The 22,879-nt window shown below is 43.0% G+C and overlaps 1 protein-coding gene across 1 annotated transcript in view; it reads left to right on the top strand.

Annotated features, from left to right (window-relative positions):
* The window catches only part of LOC126236046 (protein pangolin, isoforms A/H/I/S-like), a 254,954-nt gene that overhangs the window by 79,493 nt on the left and 152,582 nt on the right, over nucleotides 1–22,879 (top strand). The window contains exon 3 of the mRNA XM_049945082.1: nucleotides 21,916–22,019. Coding sequence (XP_049801039.1) covers nucleotides 21,916–22,019 — 104 coding nt within the window. The remainder of the gene's footprint in view (nucleotides 1–21,915; nucleotides 22,020–22,879) is intronic.

Here is a 22,879-nt window from a genome sequence, read left to right as displayed (position 1 = left end):
ACTATGTGCGGATGAGTATTTGGCCTCATCCGATTGGCGTATTTGTAAAAGAGCCGACCGCTGGAAGGAAAAGCAACAATCTCTCAAAATTAGGAACATTTTTGGTACCAGATCACCAGATGTGTTAGCATTACCCGCGAAGAATTACACGCCCGCAAGCTTAATCTTATATCCGACCTTTCGGATACGCAAGCAGTATTTCCCCACTTAACCAGCACGAAGCCGCCGATGCCAGTGACGACTCTCGCTAGCGACGATCAGCCTCAATAAATACGTGCTGCCTTCTCAAATTCTGATATGTCTCGTTGACTAGTAGCTGCCACAAGAACTGCCTCGTCCGGACCTGGATGTAAATAGATTCGTCATGCAATTTTGCTCTCTAATGGATTGTAATGCATAAACAGGTCCCGACCCTTATTAAACGTCATAAAACAGTGTCACATTTTTGAGTAAAAAGAAAGGGAAAAATAGAAAGGAACATCCGCAGTGTAAAGTAAGGGTGTTATAAAGTTAAATTGCTTGCTTAGCAATTACAGAGGGTGGTGTTCCTTCCTTTTTTTTACGATTTCTTTGGGTGCGTAACCGCGCGCGAGCTGGCGCGCATTCGCTTGCACGCCCGCTGTTCACTCATAAAAAAGTCTTTCATGATAAAACGACAGACGGCGGACGCCGGCGCGGGCTCAGGGCCTGAGGTGCTCTTGCATAATAATTAGTGCGCTGCAGAAGGTCGCGTCCGGCCGCTCCGCTCACTAATTAACGTTCTCGCTCATGAAACATTCGTCGCGGCGCTGGGTGCTGGCGGTGTCTTCTTTTGTAGCGTCCGTGACGGCTGCCGCCGGCGACGCGTGTTCCACGTGTGTTCAGCTCCCCGAAAACGCATCGGCAGTTAAACCCTCTGCTCCCGTTTGTGTACAACACTGGACCTGAACTACTCCCCACTCAAAAGCAGCATTAACGTAAAAAGAAGAGAGGCTGCGTGGGTGAGTCATGTGGGAGGATACTCAAGGCATGGAAGAGAGACAGTGCCGGTGGGATTCGCGATCATTTCAGTCTGTTGCATCATGTGAAGTTCCGTCCAGACATTGTGCAGTGCTCAGAAATGGCATATTAGTACCCTAATTATGCATTGAGCTGATAAAATAATATCTTGCTGGTAGGTGCGTGCCATGCAGACGCAAAGACGTGCTAGTGGACGCAGAGACTTGCTAGTGGTCGCGAAGTACCTTTTGGCGAAGATGAGGTTCGTCGATACTATACCAACATACATCCTGTCTTCCGTTCGGTATAGACCGTATCAGGTTCCTCTAAGTTTCTCAGTGAAGAATTTTGCGATGCGCTACCACTAACAACACACCCCTCATGAAGGAAACACGATCAGACTTGTTCTCCCTTTCTTGGACATAACACATGAAGATAGTGCAAGAATCCTCCAGAGTCACTTCGTAATGTTTTTAATGATACGTAGAAAATTTCTGCCACCTGCAGGATTCGAAGTGGCTACCTCCGAGTCTTACACACTCACGCCGCACACCTTCCCGTTTCCCACCCAACCGTGCCATACGAATTTCCTTTTCATCCTCATGAAAGACTATGTTATTAGCGAACACGGCCATGGAGCTGCATAGTGACTTGTGATGTACCCCGTCCAAAGTTCGACAAACATGTAAATTAATGAGTTTTCGGGGATGAAGCTAGACCATCATTAGTTGCTGATTGTATGACGTCCAGTTAACTTGCAAGGCGAGCTGTAGTCTGACGGGTGGGTGCGATTCGCTGCTTGTTTATTACGGAAAATGTGATAGCTTGTTAGTTGCATGTTCCGTAGATCTTTTCAACTACTTTTATATCGAAATTCTGTGGAACGAGTCAATTTACAGGTTATCTCTACACAATAGTTTCAGAATTAATGAACACATTTTTTTCAGTCCTCATGCAATTGCACTTAAAAACTGGGAATTTTATTTTACAGTCTATTTTTAATAAAAATAGGCCGCATCTGGACAGCGACTTTTTTTTTCGGCCCGTGTGAGAAATTCGTGAGAGAGAGAAAGAGGGAGAGCTAGCACACGTTGAGTATTACGCTGAGGCTAAAAATCATGGGGTAGTGAGTGATATGCACTTACACACATGGCGATATTATCGCTTACACAAGATATAAAAGGACAGTGCGTTGGCGCAGCTGTCATTTGTACTCAGACGATTCATGTGAAAAGTGTCCGACGTGATTATGGACGCACGACGGGACTTAACAGACTTCGAACGCGGAATGGTATTTGGAGCTAGCCGCAAGTGACATTCCATTTTGGAAATCTTAAGGGGAGTTGGAATGCCCTATCTCGCCAATGTTAAATTTGCTAACTTTGTGTACCTTTTTCTTTGGAACTATTATCTTCAGAACTTTGAAATTCTGGCAGAGGTTTTCAGCATATATTGTGAGCCCACTGAACTAGAACCAATGTTTTCTTTTTGTTGGTATAGTATTTATGAATTTTTTACCAGTAAGCCATTTTTTATTGGAAAAAGTATAACATAAACTTCCCTAGTTCAGAGAATAAGCCAGTTCTTGTCATGATTCTAGTTCAGTGGCCTCTTTGAACTGTTTTGCAGCATTTCTGAAAATTTGAATGTTGTTGGTTGAGTGGTTTATGAGATAAAGGTACATGTAACACTAAAAATGTCAAATGCCAGAAAATGCGATTAAAGTAATTTATTATGAAAATTCACAAATACCTTTTATTCTATTATCAAAAGTGTCCAGCAGAGTAATCAGGGTCATCTTCTAGTTCTTCTTCTTCACCTAGAAGCTTTCTTCTCCTTGCTGCCCTTGCTTTTTTTGTATTAAATTCAGCTGCATACTGAGCCTTCCTTACTCGCACGCTGTCCAGAAGCTGAAGACCTCTGATGGTGTTGATACCAGGAGCAATGCCGAGCCTTGCCATGACCTTTAGCCTACCCATATGACCATCATTGAATGAAATAACAGCATCACTGACTCCCCATTTCAATGTTTTTATCCCAACAAATACATTCTTAGGTACACGAGTCCAAATGAGGTTGTTGAACGACTCGTTTTGATTCTGGGTACAACCATGAAGACATTTTCGCAGAAGATCAGGATGCCCCAAGTCTCTATATATTGGTTTAATTACTTCCATAACAGCCAATGGAATATAATTTTTATGGTGATAAGGATCCCCAGTAGCTTGAGATTTTCTATAATTGCACCATGACTGAGGACCATCTGGACAAGCAAAATGTTGAGGATTATCATCAGTTGATGATCGATGTAAATATGTGGCCCATACAGCTTGTCTCATTTCCTGCAAATTATTTGCATTATTTCTTATTGCCATACCATAGTATTGTTGTAATTCATTTATAATTTTATCTGACAGGCGACCTCTAATGGTTTTACCATCTGACAAAATTTTGTCCTTCAGATTCTGTTTCAGTTTCCTTAGACGAGTGCCCATTCGTTTCTGAACATGACCGACACATTCTAGTTTAGTTATTGTCTTATTGACATATGGCATGGATTCTGTAACACTTTTGTATGCCTTGGAGTACCCATCTCCAAGGAATTTTGTGTAAAATACTCCCCGTTCTTTTTCTGATCTGCTAAACATTTTCACAGCAGCGGCAGCCTCCATGCCTCCACTCGTACCTTCATAATTCTTGCTACATATGTGAGCTGCTTCTATCTTACCAGATGCACAATGGTAACAATGTTTAGTGAGCACTTCATAGTCCAAAACTTTACCGCTGTCCACACTAGTAACAGTAGCAACAGCATTTTTGGATGTGTGACCCCTTTTCTGCCAGGTTCCATCAAAAGCAACAGGGATATCTGGGTTTCCTTCATTTATATATTTTGCTTCACTGGCAGCAGCTTTCATTGATAAATCTGCTACAGACTGAACAGCATCTCCTATCACTTCAGTGTAATTGTCAATTTTAGCAGGTGGAGGTGGAAGATTCATTATGGCACAAAATGTTTGAGCAGCAGTATGTCCTTTACCAATTGCTCTCATTGCATACATTAGCCTGATATTACTCTCAAACAAATTGCTACTGCATGTTTTAGAGCTCCAAAAACAGGTCTCATTTTCACAACTGGCACAAACTATAGCAATTTTGCAGGAAAGTCCTATAGATTTTGTTATGTTCATATCAAAAGAACCTCCACAAAGATTACAACACAAACATTTCTTCATAAACTCAGTAAAAACAGGAAAGTCGACTAAAACATATTGTTCATTAGAAGCTTCATCTGTAATTTCACTTGCACAGTTTGATAACTTCTTTTTTGATGCACTGGTGGGCGTGTCTCCTTCACACATCTCAGCTGTACAAACGTCAGAACTTTCACCAGCATCAACAGGTGCTGAAGCAGAATCACTTGAACAAACGTTATTTGTAAATCTATTACCGCGAAACTTTCGCTTTTTAAATAATGATGCACTCCTAGGCATCGTAGAAACTACGCACTCACCACTGAAAGTCAAAACAAGACAGATAACAAACTCCAAATGAGCGACAAACTAAACTCGAGGCTCAAAACAAACACTCACAGATCAAAAACTGAACAATAAACACAGCTAGTCGTAAAAACAATGGTACCTATGGAAGGATCAAAGATTCTACAACTGAAGAGTGAAATCCACAGCCTTCTATATGTAATGTTTTCGGAAATGCGAAGATTTAAATGTGTACAAATCACAAGATGGGTAACTTTGCTGGGCGCACATGTAATTTTGAAAAATTAAATAAAAATACTTCCAATTGGAATTTCTTAACAAATTTTGCACCATTTTAAGCAGAAAATTTCAAATTAAGTTATAAGGTTAAAAACTGAAAATGTGAATTTTTTCCATTTTCCGGCATTCCAACTCCCCTTAAGGAAATTCAACATTCCGAGACAGTATCAAGAGTGTGCCGAGAATGGCACATTTCAGGCACGGATAAACAGTGACCGACGACGGTCTTCAGTTAACGTCCGAGAGCAGCGGCGTTTGCGTAGAGTTGTCAGTGCTAACAAACAAGCAACAGTGCTTGAAATAATCGCAGAAATTAATGTGAAGCGTAAGACGAACTCTATCCGTTAGGACAGTGCGGCGAAATTTGGCGTTAATGGGCTATGGCTGCAGGTGACCGAAGCGAGTGCCTTGGTTAGCAGCACTACATCGCCTGCAGCGCCTCTCCCGGGCTAGTGGCCGTATCAGATTTCGGTTGGAAACAGCTGATGGTAGGGTTCGAGTGTAGCGCAGACCTCACGAAGCCAGGGACCCATCCTGTTAGCAACGCACTGTGCAAGCTGATGGTGACTCCATAATGGAATGGACTGGGTTCTCTGGCCTGTTCGGCTTCTTGAAGACCGTCTGAAGCCATTCATGATGTTCCCAAACAACGATAGAATTTTTATGAACGATAAAGCACCATGTCACCGGGCCACAGTTGTTCTCGATTGCTTTGAAGAACATTGTGGACATACCGATGGAATGTTATGGCCACCCAGATCGTGCGACATGAAAAATCCTGTCGTACATTTGTGGAACATACTCGAAAAATCAGCTGGTGCACAAAATCCTGCACCGGCAACATTTTTGCAGTTAGGGACGGCTACAGAGGCAGCATGGCTCAACAACTTGATGAATCCATGTCACGGCGAGATGCTGCACTACGCCGGGCAAAAGGAGGTCCGACACGATATTCGGAGGTATTCCATGACTTACGTCACCTCGTTATATTGCCAATATGTCGACACAAAGACGGTGTGACGGCGAGTATTATCCTATTGTCAATACTACGAGTGTTGGAACTTAATTAGTGGCAACTATTTATTCACAACCGATACAAAAGAGTTACATGTTTGCACCTGTTACTGTCCTTCAAAGTAGTCACCAGCGTTACCAGCGATGTGGAAGGCGTAGTATACCGTTAGCAGAGACTCTTCTGTTGATGGTGCGAATGGAGCGGTCTACTGCCTGTCAAATCGCTGGAACAGTTTTGAAGCGAATGCCACGAAGTGGTTCCTTCATCTCCGGAATCGAATCAGTCACAAGGACTTAAGTCCGGGGAGTATGGTGGATGGTACAGTACTACCCAGTCCCATCGACCGAACAGAGCAGCCACAGCTTGCCCTGTATGCGCCCGCGAATTGTCGTGCAAAATTCGACTTTCGCGGCGACCCATAATGACGCCATTCGTTGGATTAGCGTTTCAGTTTTGGCTCGTACTATGTGGCCCATATCTCGTCCAGTGCTATGTTACGACGTAAGAAAGCCTCTCCTCCTCGCTCATAGCGCCCCAAGTGCGTCTGAGCAGCGTCGTAACGCATCCATTTTTTGCATTTCCTTCAAGTCATGCGGAACCCATCGTGATACAATTTTTCGCATGCCCAGGCGTTCCTTCCGGATGCGAAGCACAGTCGCATGCGCTAATCCGGTTTCGTGGGCGAGCTCACGGATCGTATGGCGTCGATCACTGTCCACTAACGCGGCAACAGCATGCAGTTTTTCTTCAGAGACGCTAGGACGACCTGCCCGATGCATGACTGCCACAGTTTGCCTATCTTCGTTGAAGGTTTTTACCCAACGTGCCACTGTTCTGTACGGCTATGCAGATTCCCCTCGCGCCTCTTGAAGACCTTCATGACACTGTCGTGCTGCACGACCTCTGGCACATTCAATCTTGATCCAACTCCGTTGTTCCTGTTTCGAAAACATAGCGACACCGTTACGTTAGACCGCTCGCTCACAAGTGACTGTGTTTCCTTCGATTGTGCGCAAGTCGTTGACGTGGGACGGGCGAGTCCATTTCCTCGAAGGTAAGGTAGATATGTCAGCAACGTGTGCTGTCAGCGACAATAGTAGATTCCATTGCATATTGTCTCCACAGCAGTGTTGCCAGTATTTAAGTTCCAACCTACGTAGAAATTCTCTACTGACGAACAGTATAGGTGCCGGGGAAAATATTCTCAGTACTTCCAATTCGTATTGAGCGTGTGAGGGTGAGTATTAATTGTTTGTCAATTTGCCATTCTGTAGTATGCATTTTTTTAGTTTGGCTTCCGAACAGTAAAGCTGCTGCATGCTAAGTTGAAGCGATTTAGACTCATAAACATTTAAAGCCAACAAATGAATGACAGCTTAATTTATTAAGTGCTACAGGAGCAACCCATGCATATGCGATCAATTAACCAAAGTGTTTTTAGGCAAATATTCAAAACCTGCTTTCTAATGGTGTTTGTGGTTATTAACACACCTAATTTCAAACACTTGAATGACATGCCTTTGACGAAAAAATCGCGAAGTTACTCCTAATTGCCTGTCGATTGGGGTTGCCTATCTCACTGCCATACTTGGTTTTCTGTTCTTTCTCGTATTAACATTACTAAATAATTCTTGCTCATTGTTGCCGTATTAGAATATTGCAGCCGTTGAAACTGAAGTAACTTATAATGAACTAGCTGCAACTAGTTGAATTTATAGGTGTTTATTTTTCTATGATGACATTTCAGGACACCTGACAGCCCATAGTCAGATTTCACGTTGTTTCTTTACTTAAGGCATTGCAGAATGTTGCAGCAGTAATTTTAATGAGAGGTATAGTAAAACCTCGCAAGTAAAGAAACAATGTGACAAGTATGTGTAAACACCTGAAGATGAAGGTGGAGTGAACATAAAATAAACGTTGTTCCAGAAAACGAGTGTTTTGTGGCACGATTTTTTCCCGTGGCATCTCGGGAAAGGAGTGACATAGCCCGCAAACATTGCCACGGACGCTACCGGTTTTACTTACGGTCTAGGAGCGCTGCTGTCGCGTCACGTGACGAAGCGGCCTGCGAGCTGAAGTATGTTTGTGGATCAGGCCCACGGTTCACCAAAGCTTGCCCATTCTTGGCTTAAATAATGAGTAATAAAGGTAATTCTTCTTCTAATGTTGTAGGTATGGACATCACTATTCTTCTAAAATTTTGACGGGTAGTTTACGGCGCATTTCATTAGCGATCAGTGATAGTGCAGTTAAAATGCCTAACTCCTTGAAATACTCGTTCCTGCCAAATGAGCCGGCTGCGGTGGCCGAGCGGTTCTAGGCGCTTCAGTCCGGAACCGCGTTGCTGCTACGGTCGCAGGTTCGAATCCTGCCTCGGGCATGGATGTGTGTGATGCCCTTACGTTAGTTAGGTTTAAGTAGTTCTAAGTCTAGGGGACTGATGACCTCAGATGTTAACTCCTACAGTGCTTAGAACCATTTGAACCATTTTTTTCTACAAAATGATCGCGGGTAAACATCACGTATTCTTACTGCTATCTTTTGTGCAGCTAGTATTTTGTTTTTAAGTGATGAGTTACGCCTGGAAATTATCCCATGAGACGTTACTGAGTGGGAAAATATTAGTTGATCCACCTGTTTTCAAGACTAGCAATTATAAAAAGAGCAAAAGCAGCGGAACTTAATTGTTTTAAGAGCTGAGTAATATCAACATGTTTAGAGCATTCTGCTCTCTATATTTGTTGCCATTCCTATGATACATCAATTATCGATGTATTGGTACGGAACTGAATGTAACGTGTTTTCTCCTCTCCCACTAGCCCCTCCCCAATCAATATGTGTGCTCAGGAAATGTTGAAACTGCATTCTAGAAAATCAATCGAATACTCGATCTATTAAATTATCCATCAAATCGAACTAAACCTGTGGTTACGACACTTAACTCATGTTCGGGTGGAGTGGGGTTCGAATCGTAAAATTAACATAATAATTTTGTCAATAACTTACGAATTTGTTGGGTCCTTACCAACACAATACTTTGCTGTCTGCGGAGAAATTCATTAGAATCTCAGTAGTTAAAAGCAAACGATATTCGCACATTCATTCCTCACTGAAAACGTATTCAAGTAATTAGTCTGTGTGCATGCCGTACTACGTATTTACTCGTGGTTGACGCCTGCTGGCTGGGGCTGATACCTGTTAGGTCTCGAGAAGTAATTTGCAAGTACTTCATCAGGTATTGATAAACAGCTCCAGCACGGCTTTTAAAAGATGCGGGTACTTACAAAGACGCCGAGTGAGTGATTTACGCTGTTCTTTATGGTCGCTTGTTTGACGTTTCGCCGCGTCCCTTGCCCCACGGACAGCACAATGCGCAATAAACAGGCGCCACCCACGCCGACGACGCGAGGCCTAGACGCGTCTTGGGCGCAGCCGCCCAGCTTCCGGAAACTACTAGTTGCAGTTGTGTCCGCCATGACTGTACTAACTTTGTGCTTGCTTACTAATAGCACCTGGCGTACAGTGCATCTGTGGTGCTTCTGCTGGCGCATTCTTTATATAGCTGATTTAACAGATTCTTGGGAAGGATTTCCCGGGTTCACTTCTGAGAGAGAGAGAGAGAGAGAGAGACAGAGAGAGAGAGAGACCGACCGCAGAAAATATTGTTTCTTGAAGCCTGCTTTACTTCATTGGTTCAAATGGCTCTGAGCACTATGGGACTTAACATCTCTGGTCATCAGTCCCCTAGAACTTAGAACTACTTAAACCTAACTAACCTAAGGACATCACACACATCCATGCCCGAGGCAGGATTCGGACCTGCGACCGTAGCAGTCGCGCGGTTCCGGACTGAGCGCCTAGAACCACGAGGCCACCGCGGCCGGCTTTTACTTCATTATTCGAACACTGTGCGTGTTAGGGCAATCCACTCGAGGACGAGAGGAATAGTATAGCGTACATCATCATATAGAGATGGGTTTCCTTTCGTGGTATCCACCGGTATCATCACGTTGGCAATAAGAACGTTAAACAAGAAGTGACATAATACCGTAAGAAGTTGGTAATAGTATGTAACAGTAGAGCATTCGTGAATGCCATGGTGTAGTTAAAATTCGTTCAAGACTACACAGAACTCAGAATTCAGCTGATGAAAATTACGAAATTAATGCTGGAGCTCGTAAATAAAACTTCTGCATGCTGTGGAATTGTGGCCCTATGTCTGCTCTCATATGCAGCAGTCAGGTGGCTACTTACCGTTCAGTTGAAAATTTACCACCGGAGGTTACCAACGCCTCGAGCATTAATTATGTGAACGTCAGTGTCTCAACTTGTTGCTACCTATGAGAGCTTTTTATATAAAATTCGAATTTTTCCCATAGAGCTGACGCCGTTTTTGTCACTCTTCTTGTGTTCCCTCCGGGTATAGTTGTACAAAGAGTGTGAGCAGCATCGTTAAAGAGTCGACTGACACAAACGAGGCTGCTTTGTTGCAAATCGTCGCCGAAGAAGGGATTTGCAAGGATCTGTATCGATTGTTTACTTCTTTCTGGGTTACAAAGTAACAGTGACACAGTTTAGTGTGTTGTGTACCAAGAAGTGTAGACATGCTGTAAAGTAATGTTTGGACTGTAGCACGACGACATCGAATGAAATAATAGTTCTTGAACGTACCTACAGATTCATTGTATCTACATAAGTACTCTACAAGCCACCCCATGATAGGGATGGGGAAAATCAAAACCATTAGTTATGAACAACCGGTATCTGTTTGATCTCAGTTAGAACTGTTGCTTTTGTTTTTGTATTTATAATGGAGTTCAAAACCAAAACATCAGTAAGCCATAAAACAGAGCTAATTTTTGTTTTTTTTTTAAATAAGCCTTTTCTAAAGAACGAGCAATTTTTATTCTCAAAGTTGACATTGCTTTAAAATATTTCGTCATTATAGAAAATTGAAAAAGCGATTAGGGTTTTTTAACAAAAATGCCGACAGAACGAGCAAACAAAACAGTTGGCACAAGAATTGGTACAGTATGTTTTTGCTGTGGTCTTCAGCCCGAAGTCCGTTATGACGCAGCTCTCCATGCTACTCTATACTGTGCAAGCCTCTTCATCTCCGAACAACTACTGCAACTTCATCCTTCTGAATCTGCTTACCGTATTCATCTCTTGCTCTCTCCCTCTACCGTTTGTACCATACTTCCCTCCAATACTATGATGTCTCAGAATGTGCCCTGTCAACATATCTCTTCTTCTAGTCAGGTTGTGTCACAAATTTCTTTCCTCCCCAGTACTATTCAGTATCTCCTCATTAGTTACATGATCGATCCGTCGAATCTTCAGTATTCTTGTGTAGCACTGTATTCTAAAAGCTTCTTTACTCTCCTTGTACTAACTGTGTAGCGTACATGTTTCATTGCCATACATGGCTACGCTTCCATACAAATACTTTCAGAAAAGACTTCCTAGTACATTTATTTTGCTGCCCAAATAACCATACAGTGGAGCTGATGCTCTCGGGAAAAATTACGGCTGTAGTTTTCCGTTGCTTTCAGCCGTTCGCAGTTCCAGCACGGGAAGGCCGTTTTGGTTGACGTTAGAAGGCCAGATCATTCAATCATCGCCGGCCGCGGTAGCCGAGCGGTTCTAGGCACTTCAGTCCGGAACCGCGCGACTGCTACGGTCGCAGGTTCGAATCCTGCCTCGGGCATGGATGTGTGTGATGTCCTTAGGTTAGTTAGGTTTAAGTAGTTCTAAGGGACTGATGACCTCAGATGTTAAGTGCCATAGTGCTCAGAGCCATTTTGAACCATTTTGAACATTCAATCATCCAGGCTGTTGCCCTGCAACTACTGAAAAGGCTGCTGCCCGCCCGTCTTCAGGAACCACAAGTTTGTGTGGCCTCGGACAGTACTGCTGGGACAGTAATGTGCCTGTCACCATGTAACGTGGACTATTATATGGTACACGTGTACATGCAATGTGCAAAGTTTGCCCCATCTGGCCTATATGGTATTTTCTCATTGCTGTTGTCGAACATCAGTTGTACTACAGAATGTCACCATTCCGAGTCTGGAAGTATTTTACGAAGTGTAGTATCAGTGAAGTACAATGTCCCATTTGCTTGAGAAAAAAAAAATCATTAAGAACGGGAGGAACCACAGCAAACTTGCCGCATAGCGTAAGGAGAAAACTTAACATTTCGTCCATAGTGTACAATAAAAAGAGAAAGCACGTGATCTCCTGCCTGTGTCTACACAGCATGCCTTTATCTGCTTTTAGCCCTTGTAAACGGACAAATTAACATGAAAAATAGAGTTCTTCAATTTCAGTATTGACCCTTTTTAACTCCGACTGTTCGTAATGTCCCAATAGTGGTATGATGCCCGATTAAAATATGATTTTTGTTCAGAGTTTCACTAAATTAAATCACAAGAAAAATATTTGTTGTTTTTTGTAGCAGTCAGCCACTTAACACTTCTCAAGAGAAGCAACTAACGATAGACGATTCCGCGTATCTTGAAACTGAGGGAGTAAGCATTTTTCAGTCTTTCTTCGATTTATACGTGTATTATAGGAAACAATAGAAATAAAAAAACCCAAAACCGGTTATTTCAGAAATATGTTATTTTTAACGGTTTTAACAATCTGGTTAAAGTGGTCTTGGAAAAAAAAAAAACATTATAACCGAAAACCAGTTCTTACTGCTATACTGCCATCCCTACCGTACGTTGATGGCGAAAAGCATGCGCTCTCAGTGTCATTTTCTCACACTCTGTTCCATTCGCGAATGGTTCGCAAGTAGAACTGTCGAAAGCTTCCCGTATTTGTTTGATTTTACCGTTGTGGTCATTATGCAATGTCTGTGTTGGAAGAAGTAATATGTCTCTTAACAAGTCGGCTGAGGTAGTCCGTCACGGTTCCTGCGTTGTTATTACTTTAGAAAACATAATTGGTGGGGTAAAGTACGAGTCACATATACTATTCTCTAGTGAAGTCCAATTATTCTCCATTGATTCAGATGAGAGGCATCCATATCCACTCCATACGATATGCCGGTTTAGGAAACAGTATTTCCATCTCTAGAGGAGAATGATTTTCGCAATTTTGCTAATTGCTCTTCAGGCGACTCGCCGCAAACGTCAATCGTTGTCGCCAAATAAAGAAAAACATTGCTAGTTCGGATTATATGCTGACATGGAAAAGATTGACTAATATGCATTTTGCGGATCCACTGAGTGTTTGCCGTCATCTGATCCATTTGATTAGTTTATGAGATCGCACACTATTCAGCCCACACCCATAGACGCGATGAGCAGCGAGCAGTCGGATGCCACTCTTACAGGCCTAGACGCTGTCGGGTACCGGTGTCAGCGAGGAATGCCGGTAAGTCATATGGAGCGTGGAATGGAATGCCGGCGAGAAATGAGGAAAGCGATCGGCGGCGCCAGGTTGCGAAACGGAGATAGTGGCCGGTGACGACGTGCTGAGGATGCTTAACGGTGCTGCCAGATACGGTCGCCCGGCCGCTCCAAAGGTTGGAGTTGTGCGTGCGCCAGCCCTGGCGCTTCCACGGTCGGGACGACGTGCCTGTTCCTTAGCCGCTTTCCTCACATCCGTTAACCGGGGCTTTCGAGACCTAATCCTATTTTTCGTCAGCTGGATCCGATACGATAGTTGTCGCCTTTTCGTTCAAGAAGATTTAAATCGAGTTACACGAAGATATCGTTATATTGACGCTCGTCCACAAGCAAAGTGAAATGAGGTAGGTAAACAAGCCCGAGCGGACACTACGGAAGAAGTCAGAGCTCAGGAGGAAATGGTTCTTCATTTTCGCGAATCTAGGAAGTGAGTATTTGAGAAAAAGAAACGTGTAGGCATAGTTTTTAAAACCGAGTCGGATAAGAAATGTGGTCCAGTATTTGTGAGCCGTCTGGGTGGTCTACCTGTTTCTTCACCTCTGGTTTTGACGTTCAGTAGCTTCCGTATCAATTTGAAGACTCGAATGCGAATTATGAAATTTCCGTTTTCAACAGACAATCTTTCCTCATCCCCATTTCCCCTCTCCCCCTCTGTCCCCCTCTCCGCGCCTAGTCTCATCACCTGTGTTTCCATCGTCCAAAACCATAGCTCATTGTCGTGTCCAACTTGAACGACGTATCGTGCCGATGTTGCGAATGAAACGTAAGTTCGTGTAAAATAAGACGTATGGAGGCTTGGTGCATATGAGCAGAAGAGTTTAGACATGCAGGGAAAACGTATAGTTACACGAGAGTTCTCTTTGCAAGATTAGGACCTTGGTGTACAATTAGAGACCTTGGTGTACAATTAAAAAGCAAATAACGATATTCTGGAAAGGCTTTTCTCTAATTCGGCTGTCGTACATACCTCGAGTCTCAAGTTAAAGAAAAGAAAATTTTCTGATTACTGTCGTAATTTTGGACACAAATAAATGAGACCTACAGTCTTCATTCACAGTGATTTAGTTTCTGATGGTAGCTGTCCCGGGAACGAACCAGAGCTTCAAGAAAGCACAGAAGCTGAAACCGTTAAAGGTACCGAAAATTGGCTAAAGCCGAAGATAAATCCGACCAAAGTTCTCACAAAGGACTTAACGACATTTGGGAAAGATAGATTAAATAAAGTTGGTGGCGGCATGTTTGTTGTAAGACCCCTTGAGTTAAAGTGGGTAGAGGCTATACTTGACCCTTGGAATAAATTAATAATCGGTTTGCTTTAGCGCCCCAACCACCACCCCACCCACATCCCTACTCAGATGATCCAGTTGCTGAACAGCTCAAAGAAAACCTGAATATCGTCTTAAATAGGTACCTCACTCCTACAGTTATAGTCGGTGGTGACTTCAATCTACTGTCAATGCGTTGGCAAAAATACATCTTCAAAACAGGTGGTAGGTGTAAAATATCCCGTCAGAAATTGTAGTAAGTACTTTCTCCGAAAGTTATCTTGAGCAAGTCGTTCAGATGCCTATTCTAAACGTAAATGGTTGCGGAAACATACTTGACCTCTTAGCAACAAGTAAATCCTGAACAAGTAGGGATCGTCATGACAGACACAGGGATCAGTGACCACAAGGTCGTAATGTCGAGACTAACCACTGCAACATCCAAACCCACCAGAAGTAAACGCAAAATATAACTATTGAAAAAAGTAGTTAAAATTTGATTGACGCCTTCCTAAGAAACAGTTTTCTCTCCTATCCAACTAACTATGAGAGCATAGGCCAGATGTGGCTTGAATTTACAGAAGTAGTGTCTGGGACAATTGAGAGATTTATATCGAATAAATTAATAAATAATTGTTCTGACTCCCAGGGTACATACATCAGGTCAGAACACTGTTGCAGAAGCAACGAAAAAAGCTTTCGAAATTCAAAAAACTCGATATCTCCAAGTTGACGATGTTTTACTGAATCTCCAAACTTAGTGCGGACTTCAATGCGAGATGCTTTTAAAAGCTTCCACAACTAACTGTCTCGAAATCTGATGGAAAAGCCAAAGAGATTCTGGTCGTCTGTAAAGTGTAAAGTACACCAGCGGTAAGACACAATCAGTACCTCCATTGCGCGATACCAATGGTAAGATTACCTATGTAACGCCAACAAAGCGAGTTATTAAAACACAGTTTTCCGAAATTCCTTCATCAAAGAAGTAAATGTCCCAGAATTCTAATCAAGAACAGCCGGCAACATGAGTACCTTAGAAGTAAATATCCTCTGTGTAGCGAAACAGCTTAAAGCACCTAATAAAGGCAACTCTTCTGGTCCATATTGCATACGATTTAGGTTCCTTCCAGAGTATGCTGACGCCATAGCCCCTACTTAGCAGCCATATGCAACCGCTCGCTTGACGATGGACCCGTACCAAAAGAATGGAAAGTTGCACAGGACACCCCAATATTCAAGAAAGATATTGGGAGTAATCAGTTGAATTACGGACCCATATTACTGACGTCGATTAGCAGTGTGATTTTAGGATGTATACCGTGTTCGAACACTATGAATTACTTCGAAGGTAACGATCTATTGACACACGGCACGGATTCAGGAAGTTTCATTCTCGTCAAACACAACTAGGTCTTTATTCGTACGAACTAATGAGTGCTATCGACAGGGGCTCTCAAATTGATTCCGTATTTTTAGATTTCCAAAAAGCTTTTGACATTGTTCCTCACAAGCGTCTTCTAATCAAATAATGAAATTGAGTGACAGTGTGTGACTGAATTTGTCTTTTCGTATCAGAAAGGTCACAGTACGTAGTAATCGACGGATAATGAGTAAAACAGAAACAAAATCTTGTGTTCCCCAAGGAAGTATTATAGGTTCTCCGCGTTGCTAATATATATATAAACGATTTAGGAGACAATCTGAACAGCCCTCTTGGATTGCTTGCAGATGATGCTGTCATTTACCGTCTAGTAAAGACCAAAATCAATTGCGAAATGACTATACAAAATTTCTGTGTGGTGCGAAAAGTGGCAACTGTATCTGATCAAGAAAGAGTGAGAGGTCAGCCAAAGGATTAGGAAAAGATAGCCGTTAAATTCCGCTTACACGATAAATCGCACGAAGTTATAGGCTGCCAAATCGACTGACTACGAATTACAATTGCGAACAGTTTAAATTGAAACTATCTCATAGATGACATTGTGGGGAAGCATACCAAAGACTGTGTTTTATTGGCAGAACACGTCTAAGACACAACAGGTTCACTAAAGAGACTGCCTGCACTACGCTTCTTGACCCTCTGCTAGAGTATCCTTGTGCGATGCGGGATCCTTACCACATAGGACTGACGGAGACATCGAAAAAGTCCAAAGAAGCGCAACTAGTTCTGTATTATCGCGAAATAGGAGAATGTGTGTCACGGATATGATAAGCGAATTGGGATGGCAGTCATTAAAACAAAAGTGCTTTTCGTTGCGACGAGGTCTTTTGACGGAATTTCTGTAATCAACGTTCTCATATGAATGTGAAAATATTTTATTGTCGCCAACGTACATAGGGAGAAATGATCGTCGTAAGAAAATAAAATAAATCATGGCTCGTAAACAAAAATTTAAGTAATTACTTCTCCCACGCTCTGTTGGAGACGCAAACAGTAGAGAAATAGTCTGAAGTTGGTTCGAAGAACCCTCTGCCAGGCACGTGAATATGAATTGCATAGTCGTCATGTAGATGTAAATGATAACAAAATGCTCTAAACATGGCCTGTAAAAAAGATTTGCTTATCATTTCCTTGTAAGACAGTGGTAATGTTCTTCGTACTGTACTATTAGTTTGTGGTACGATAAATTTTCGAATTATCTTGTTCATAAAAGTTACGGTGTCCTCAACCTGCAGGTTGGGATGACACCACAGCTATTTACTAGGCATGGTCCGTTTAGAGGTTGAATGTTCTTAACTAGAGCTCTGGCTTGAATTATTCAGCTAATTACAAACTCCTATTTATCGTGGACTCCGAACCATGGTGCAACTTGGCATTTTCCATGTTAATAAATCATTGTTAGAGACGAAAGAAGCATTAGGCTACAGAATAGTACTGGAAAAGGTGTAATGCAGTTTGAATGAGATTCAGTCGCCGTGTGCAATTTACAGACACCTACAGCTGAGAATCTAGATGCCACAGTGTTGGCGACAGTCCACGTTTTACCGACGGCGCGAGGAACCGGTGATCGCCAAAGGAGTGTGCCCGTGAATGTGAATTTTATCCGCCTTCTCCCTCGCGCCTCGATGCTCTCTGATTCCTGCGCCGTGTATACCGCAACAGCTCTGCGGCGCTCGTCAAGCCGGATTACAATTTGTTCGCCAACAGATTTTTTTCGCCGTGACAGCGTGGAGGAATTAATTTTGGTTAAAACTTTTGCAGGGAGAGAGGCAATTGGCAAGTCTTCACGTGGCTCATAATTACTCGACCAACTCGTGAAGCAGACTTTTTTTTTTCCTTTCTTCTTCCCCCTTGCACCCCCACTTCCCCACTCTTCTGCGGACTAAACCTTTTTTCCGTCTCTTTTCTGCTCGCCATTGCAGTTTCTGATATCCGTGGAAGTCGGGCTGTTTTATTGCAGTTCGGGGTTCATTTAAACTTTTAGGTCCTGGCCGAATGCGGCGGCTTTTAACGAGATCTGTGGGAAGCGCTCGCGGCTTTTTTATCGGGTCGCGCTGCCACGTGGCGTGTCGTTAGCGCTCGTCCCGGCACAACTTGGCGCTCCCAATCGTCGGGATCCGAGCGCGAGGCGGCCGCGCCGACGGAACGCCCGTGTCTCGTTCTGCGGGGACGCGAGAGGCGCCAGCGCGGTCTGCGGCAGCCGCCCGGGCACGTTGCGATCTGCGTCATGCTAACTTGTTAAAAGGCGCACTCATTGTAGCAGTTTAGTAAAACGATGCTCTCAGAAATAAATAGCACTAATTCCCGCACTTTTAAAAATGAGCAGACTTATGCTGTATTTGTCTATCATTGGAATCTGAGGTTGCAGTGTTAGCGCCTGTACTTACTTTCACACAACCAAACCTACTCCTTTTAGCGGATCGTATTAGCTGCAATCTCAGGCCTTCCGCAGATGATAACAGCTATCTATGAGCAATTTCTTTCCGGTAAAAATATTAGTGGTGTTGAGCTAGACCTCGACGACTAGATCTTAATAGAAAGAAATGCGATGTTGTGTAACTCACGAAACGTAATAACGTGGAATTCTTCGACTACCTGATTAATGGGTCACCAATACGGTCGTGTCATACAAATATTTGGCCGGCCACGGTGGTCTAGCTGTTCTGGCGCTGCAGTCCGGAACCGCGGGACTGCTACGGTCGCAGGTTCGAATCCTGCCTCGGGCATGGGTGTGTGTGATGTCCTTAGGTTAGTTAGGTTTAAGTAGTTCTAAGTTCTAGGGGATTTATGACCTAAGATGTTGAGTCCCATAGTGCTCAGAGCCATTTGAACCATTTTGAACAAATATTTGGGAGCAACTGTGTTGTAGAGGGATGAAGAAGAACCATTAAGGTTCAATTGTTGGTAAGCAGATAGGCTGCGACTCATTGATGTAGGAAACTGTAACTTGGCGTACAAAAGAGATGTACAAAACACTTGCACAACCCATATTTGAGTATCGTCCGAGTGTATGAGACCCACATCAGATCGGACTAAAAGGAAAAAACGAGCTTGTACAAAGGACGATGAGAACGAGAACGGTCTTAGGTTTGTATGCCTGGCGAGAGGGTATAATAAAGGTTTACTTAAGTAACTGTTACACCATGAGTAGCGACACACAGCTGTAGAACAAACTGCAGAAACTTGACGATCCGTCATTCGAGGAAGAAATCAGGGATATTCTTGAGGTTCATACATGTCTATCCAGTAGGGATCGTACAGATATAGTTACACAAATACACTATGTGATCAAAAGTATGCGGACACCTGGCTGAAAAATACTTACAAGTTCGGGGCGCCCTCAATCGGTAATGCTGGAATTCAATATGGTGTTGGCCTTGTTGACAGCTTCCACTCTCGCAGGCATAAGTTCAGTCAGGTGCTCGGATGTTTCTTGGGGAATGGCAGCCCATTCTTCAAGGAGGTCTGCACTGAGGAAATGTATCGATGTCGGTCGGTGAGGCCTGGCACGAAGTCGGCGTTCCAAAATATCCCAAAGGTGTTCTATAGGATTCAGGTCAGGACTCTGTGCAGGCCAGTCCATTACAGGGATGTCGTTGTCGTGCAACCACTCCGCCACAGACCGTGCATTATGAACAGGCGCTAGATCGTGTTGAAAGACGCAGTCGCCATCCCCAAATTGCTCTTCAGCAGTGGGGAACAAGAAGGTGCTTAAAACATCAACGTAGACCTGTTCAGTGATAGTGCCAAGCAAAACAACAAGAGGTGCAAGCCTCCTCCATGAAAAACACGACCACACCATAACACCACCGCCTCCGAATTTTGCTGTTGGCACTACACACGCTGACAGATGACGTTCACTGGGTATTCGCCATACCCACACCTTGCCATCGGATCGTCACATCGTGTACCGTGATTCGTCATTCCATACAACGTTTTTCCACTATTCAATCGTCCAATGTTTACGCTCCTTACGTCAAGCGAGGCGTCGTTTGGCATTTACCGGCTTGATGTGTGGCTTATGAGCAACCGCTCGACAATGAAATCCAAGTTTTCTCACCTCCCGCCTGACTGTCATAGTATTTGCAGTGGATCCTGATGCAGATTGGAATTCCTGTGAGATGGTCTGGATAGATGTCTGCCTATTACATGTTACGATCTTCTTCAACTGTCTGCGGTCTCTGTGAGTCAACAGTCGACGTCGGCCTGTATGCTTTTGTGCTGTACGTGTCCCTTCACGTATCCACTTCACTATCAAATCGGAAACAGTGGACCTAGGGATGTTTAGGAGTGTGGAAATCTCGTGTACAGACGTATGACACAAGTGACAATCACCTGACCACTTTCGAAGTTCATGAGAACCGCTGGGCGCCCCATTCTGCTCTCTCTCACGATGTATAATGACTACTAAGGTCGCTGATACGGAATAGCTGGCAGCACAATGCACCGAATATGAAAAACTTATGTTTTTGGAGGTGTCCGGGTACTTTTGATCACATAGTGTAATAGTTCGCACAGAGACGAACAAGTAGTCATTCTTCCCGTCCGAGAATAGAACGGAAAGAAACTAATATACTCCATATGGTTCATCATCTGCCGCACGCCGCTTTAGTGATTCGAATAGATTTAGATTTCGTAGCCACTATATGGTATGTGGCGGAAAAGACAGTACCATTTTCTCCTTGGCAGTCTGCGACAAGTACACACTGTTCCCTGTATGACCGGGTTTCACCCATTTAACCCTCGTTACGTGAGACAGAGCTGAGGGAACGGCACATGGATTCATCTTTTGAGAAGAAGTTGACGACGATTTTCAGCGACTTTTCTCGGTGCCTGTTCATCTATGGTTCTTAACAGAATTCATGTTAAGAAATGGTAATAACATTTACACATTAACAAGGATATCGAAATTGACAATTCTCTAACTGCGATATGCAGTCATATGTTTGGTGTTGTTGAAGTGAAGTTTCCTCTTCCATTCAGCGTTTCTTTTTATTCTCTCGCTAAGACGTTTTTCACAAAAGTTTGTGTCACAGGATGGAAGCTTGATAATCACACGTTTAATCACGACTGGGAAATAGCGATAACATGCGTCGAAATCGTCAACAAGCTTATGTTCACTGAGATAAAAAATCGCTTAGTGGAAAGCCCGGCACAGATTTATTTTTCATTCTCACTGGCTGCACGGCCTGCGCCAGATATTTATACCCGTCAGATTTAAAGGAATATTATATATAAACACAGATTTGGAATGTATGTTTGTATTTGGAATTAAGATACTTAACAATTTAAATCTTAAATTAAGAGCCTCGTGTGTTAACTATCATTTCAACGCACAAAACTTTGCTCAAACCTAAGTATTGACAGTCAGTGCCGCCAAAATTGTAAATGCTGAGGGATGAAAATGGTAAATTAAATTATATAGTTACCAAATAAATATAATTTCGTGTGCACATCAGTAATAACCAAAAACCCAAATAACATCTTATATAGTAATTTGTGCATTTGTTTATTGTTGACACATGTTTTTTAATTGTCTCATTTTAAGGAAACTCGATAAATTTACCTTATGATCCAATTCTGCGATTACTTCGATGTCATTTTGTTTAAATTAAGTAGAGTAACTGTACTGTGAAAAAGCAAAAGATGCTAACATAAATTGCATGTGTATGACCTGTAATATTTCCTCGGTTTATGTAAGTGGTGGTATGTTTTCACTTTTCCAACCTAGCTGAAATCATCAACTCCTCCAGGAACACGAAAACATAGCGTCAGTAACATGTGTTTAATTTTTTCGCGTACGGCCCTCTGTAAATTAACGTAAGAAAAGACTAATAGCATTTCTACTCTTGGCGCCTCAATAATCGGTGTCGCATTGAGGGAATGTATCTGAACAATATCTAGAATATTTGTCGGCTGAGAGAATTCGGCTAAAGCGTGGCAATCTGTTTGCAGCCCTATGTTGTCCTGTACTTGGATTTAGACTGACGCTGCCGTTTACTTGGTGTTTCAGGGAAGGTGGAGCCGACGCCTCACACGTCGTCCTTCAACATGGGCTACCTCGTCTCTCCGTACCCGTACCCCAACGGAACGGCTGGGCCCATCCCTGTCTCTATGGTGAGTACCCGCAAGTCCGTACCGAGTCCAAATGTGGACTTCGCTGTGAAGCGCTCGTGCCCTCATTAAATACACGAGACCGCGCGCTGAGCCCAAGCTGGTCATACTAGTTTCGTGTGAACATAGTTCGAATGTTATAGCACGTTCCTGAAAATACAAGTATCACGTGGATTATATTTGGATGCAAACACTCTCAAGGCTAAGAAATTAATCAGTTTTGTCTTAAGAAAACGTGGCGATGAACGAAAATGGAGGGGGTCGATGGAAGACAGTACTACGTGAAGATTAGTTAGTGTTTTCAACTCCGCCACTGGTAAAGTGGTTTATTTGTACCGCTAGAAATAACTGTTTACTATATAAATTGTTTCTCTTATTTATGGCTTTGCCTCTTAAAAGTTCACCGAAATATAACATGCAATAACGAAGACTGGCACTCTAATGGGTTAGCACTTTCTTACGCAGAGCCCTATTACGAATTTCTTTGGAACGCACAACTGTCTACGGTCCATTCTAATTCTCTCAGCCATGACCTCATGTAAGCTCAGTCATGTTGGTACCTGTTATAAGATATTCCACTTTACAGAAGGAATATTTTTGAATGGCTGTTCAACGTTTTCCGCAATTCATTCTTTGTACAGTGTCTTTTTAATCTACGAATGCTGATGGTAGGTTAATTCCTAGAGAGAATAAATTTGGTGACAGAATTTTAGTGTCCTCGCCAAAACTTAAAAGTTTTCTTTTATTCCCCGTGAGTGGGGAATAACATGCTACCATACCTTACTCCGTTCTCAAATGCTGCATGCCTTTCATATACTTTGACTTTCAGAACTGCAGTCAGGTTTCTATACAAGTTATACATA

Source organism: Schistocerca nitens, chromosome 2 (genome assembly GCF_023898315.1).
Source record: "Schistocerca nitens isolate TAMUIC-IGC-003100 chromosome 2, iqSchNite1.1, whole genome shotgun sequence".
NCBI lineage: Eukaryota > Metazoa > Arthropoda > Insecta > Orthoptera > Acrididae > Schistocerca > Schistocerca nitens.
Note: the sequence above shows the minus strand (reverse complement) of the source record. Positions and strands in the feature narration are given on the sequence as shown.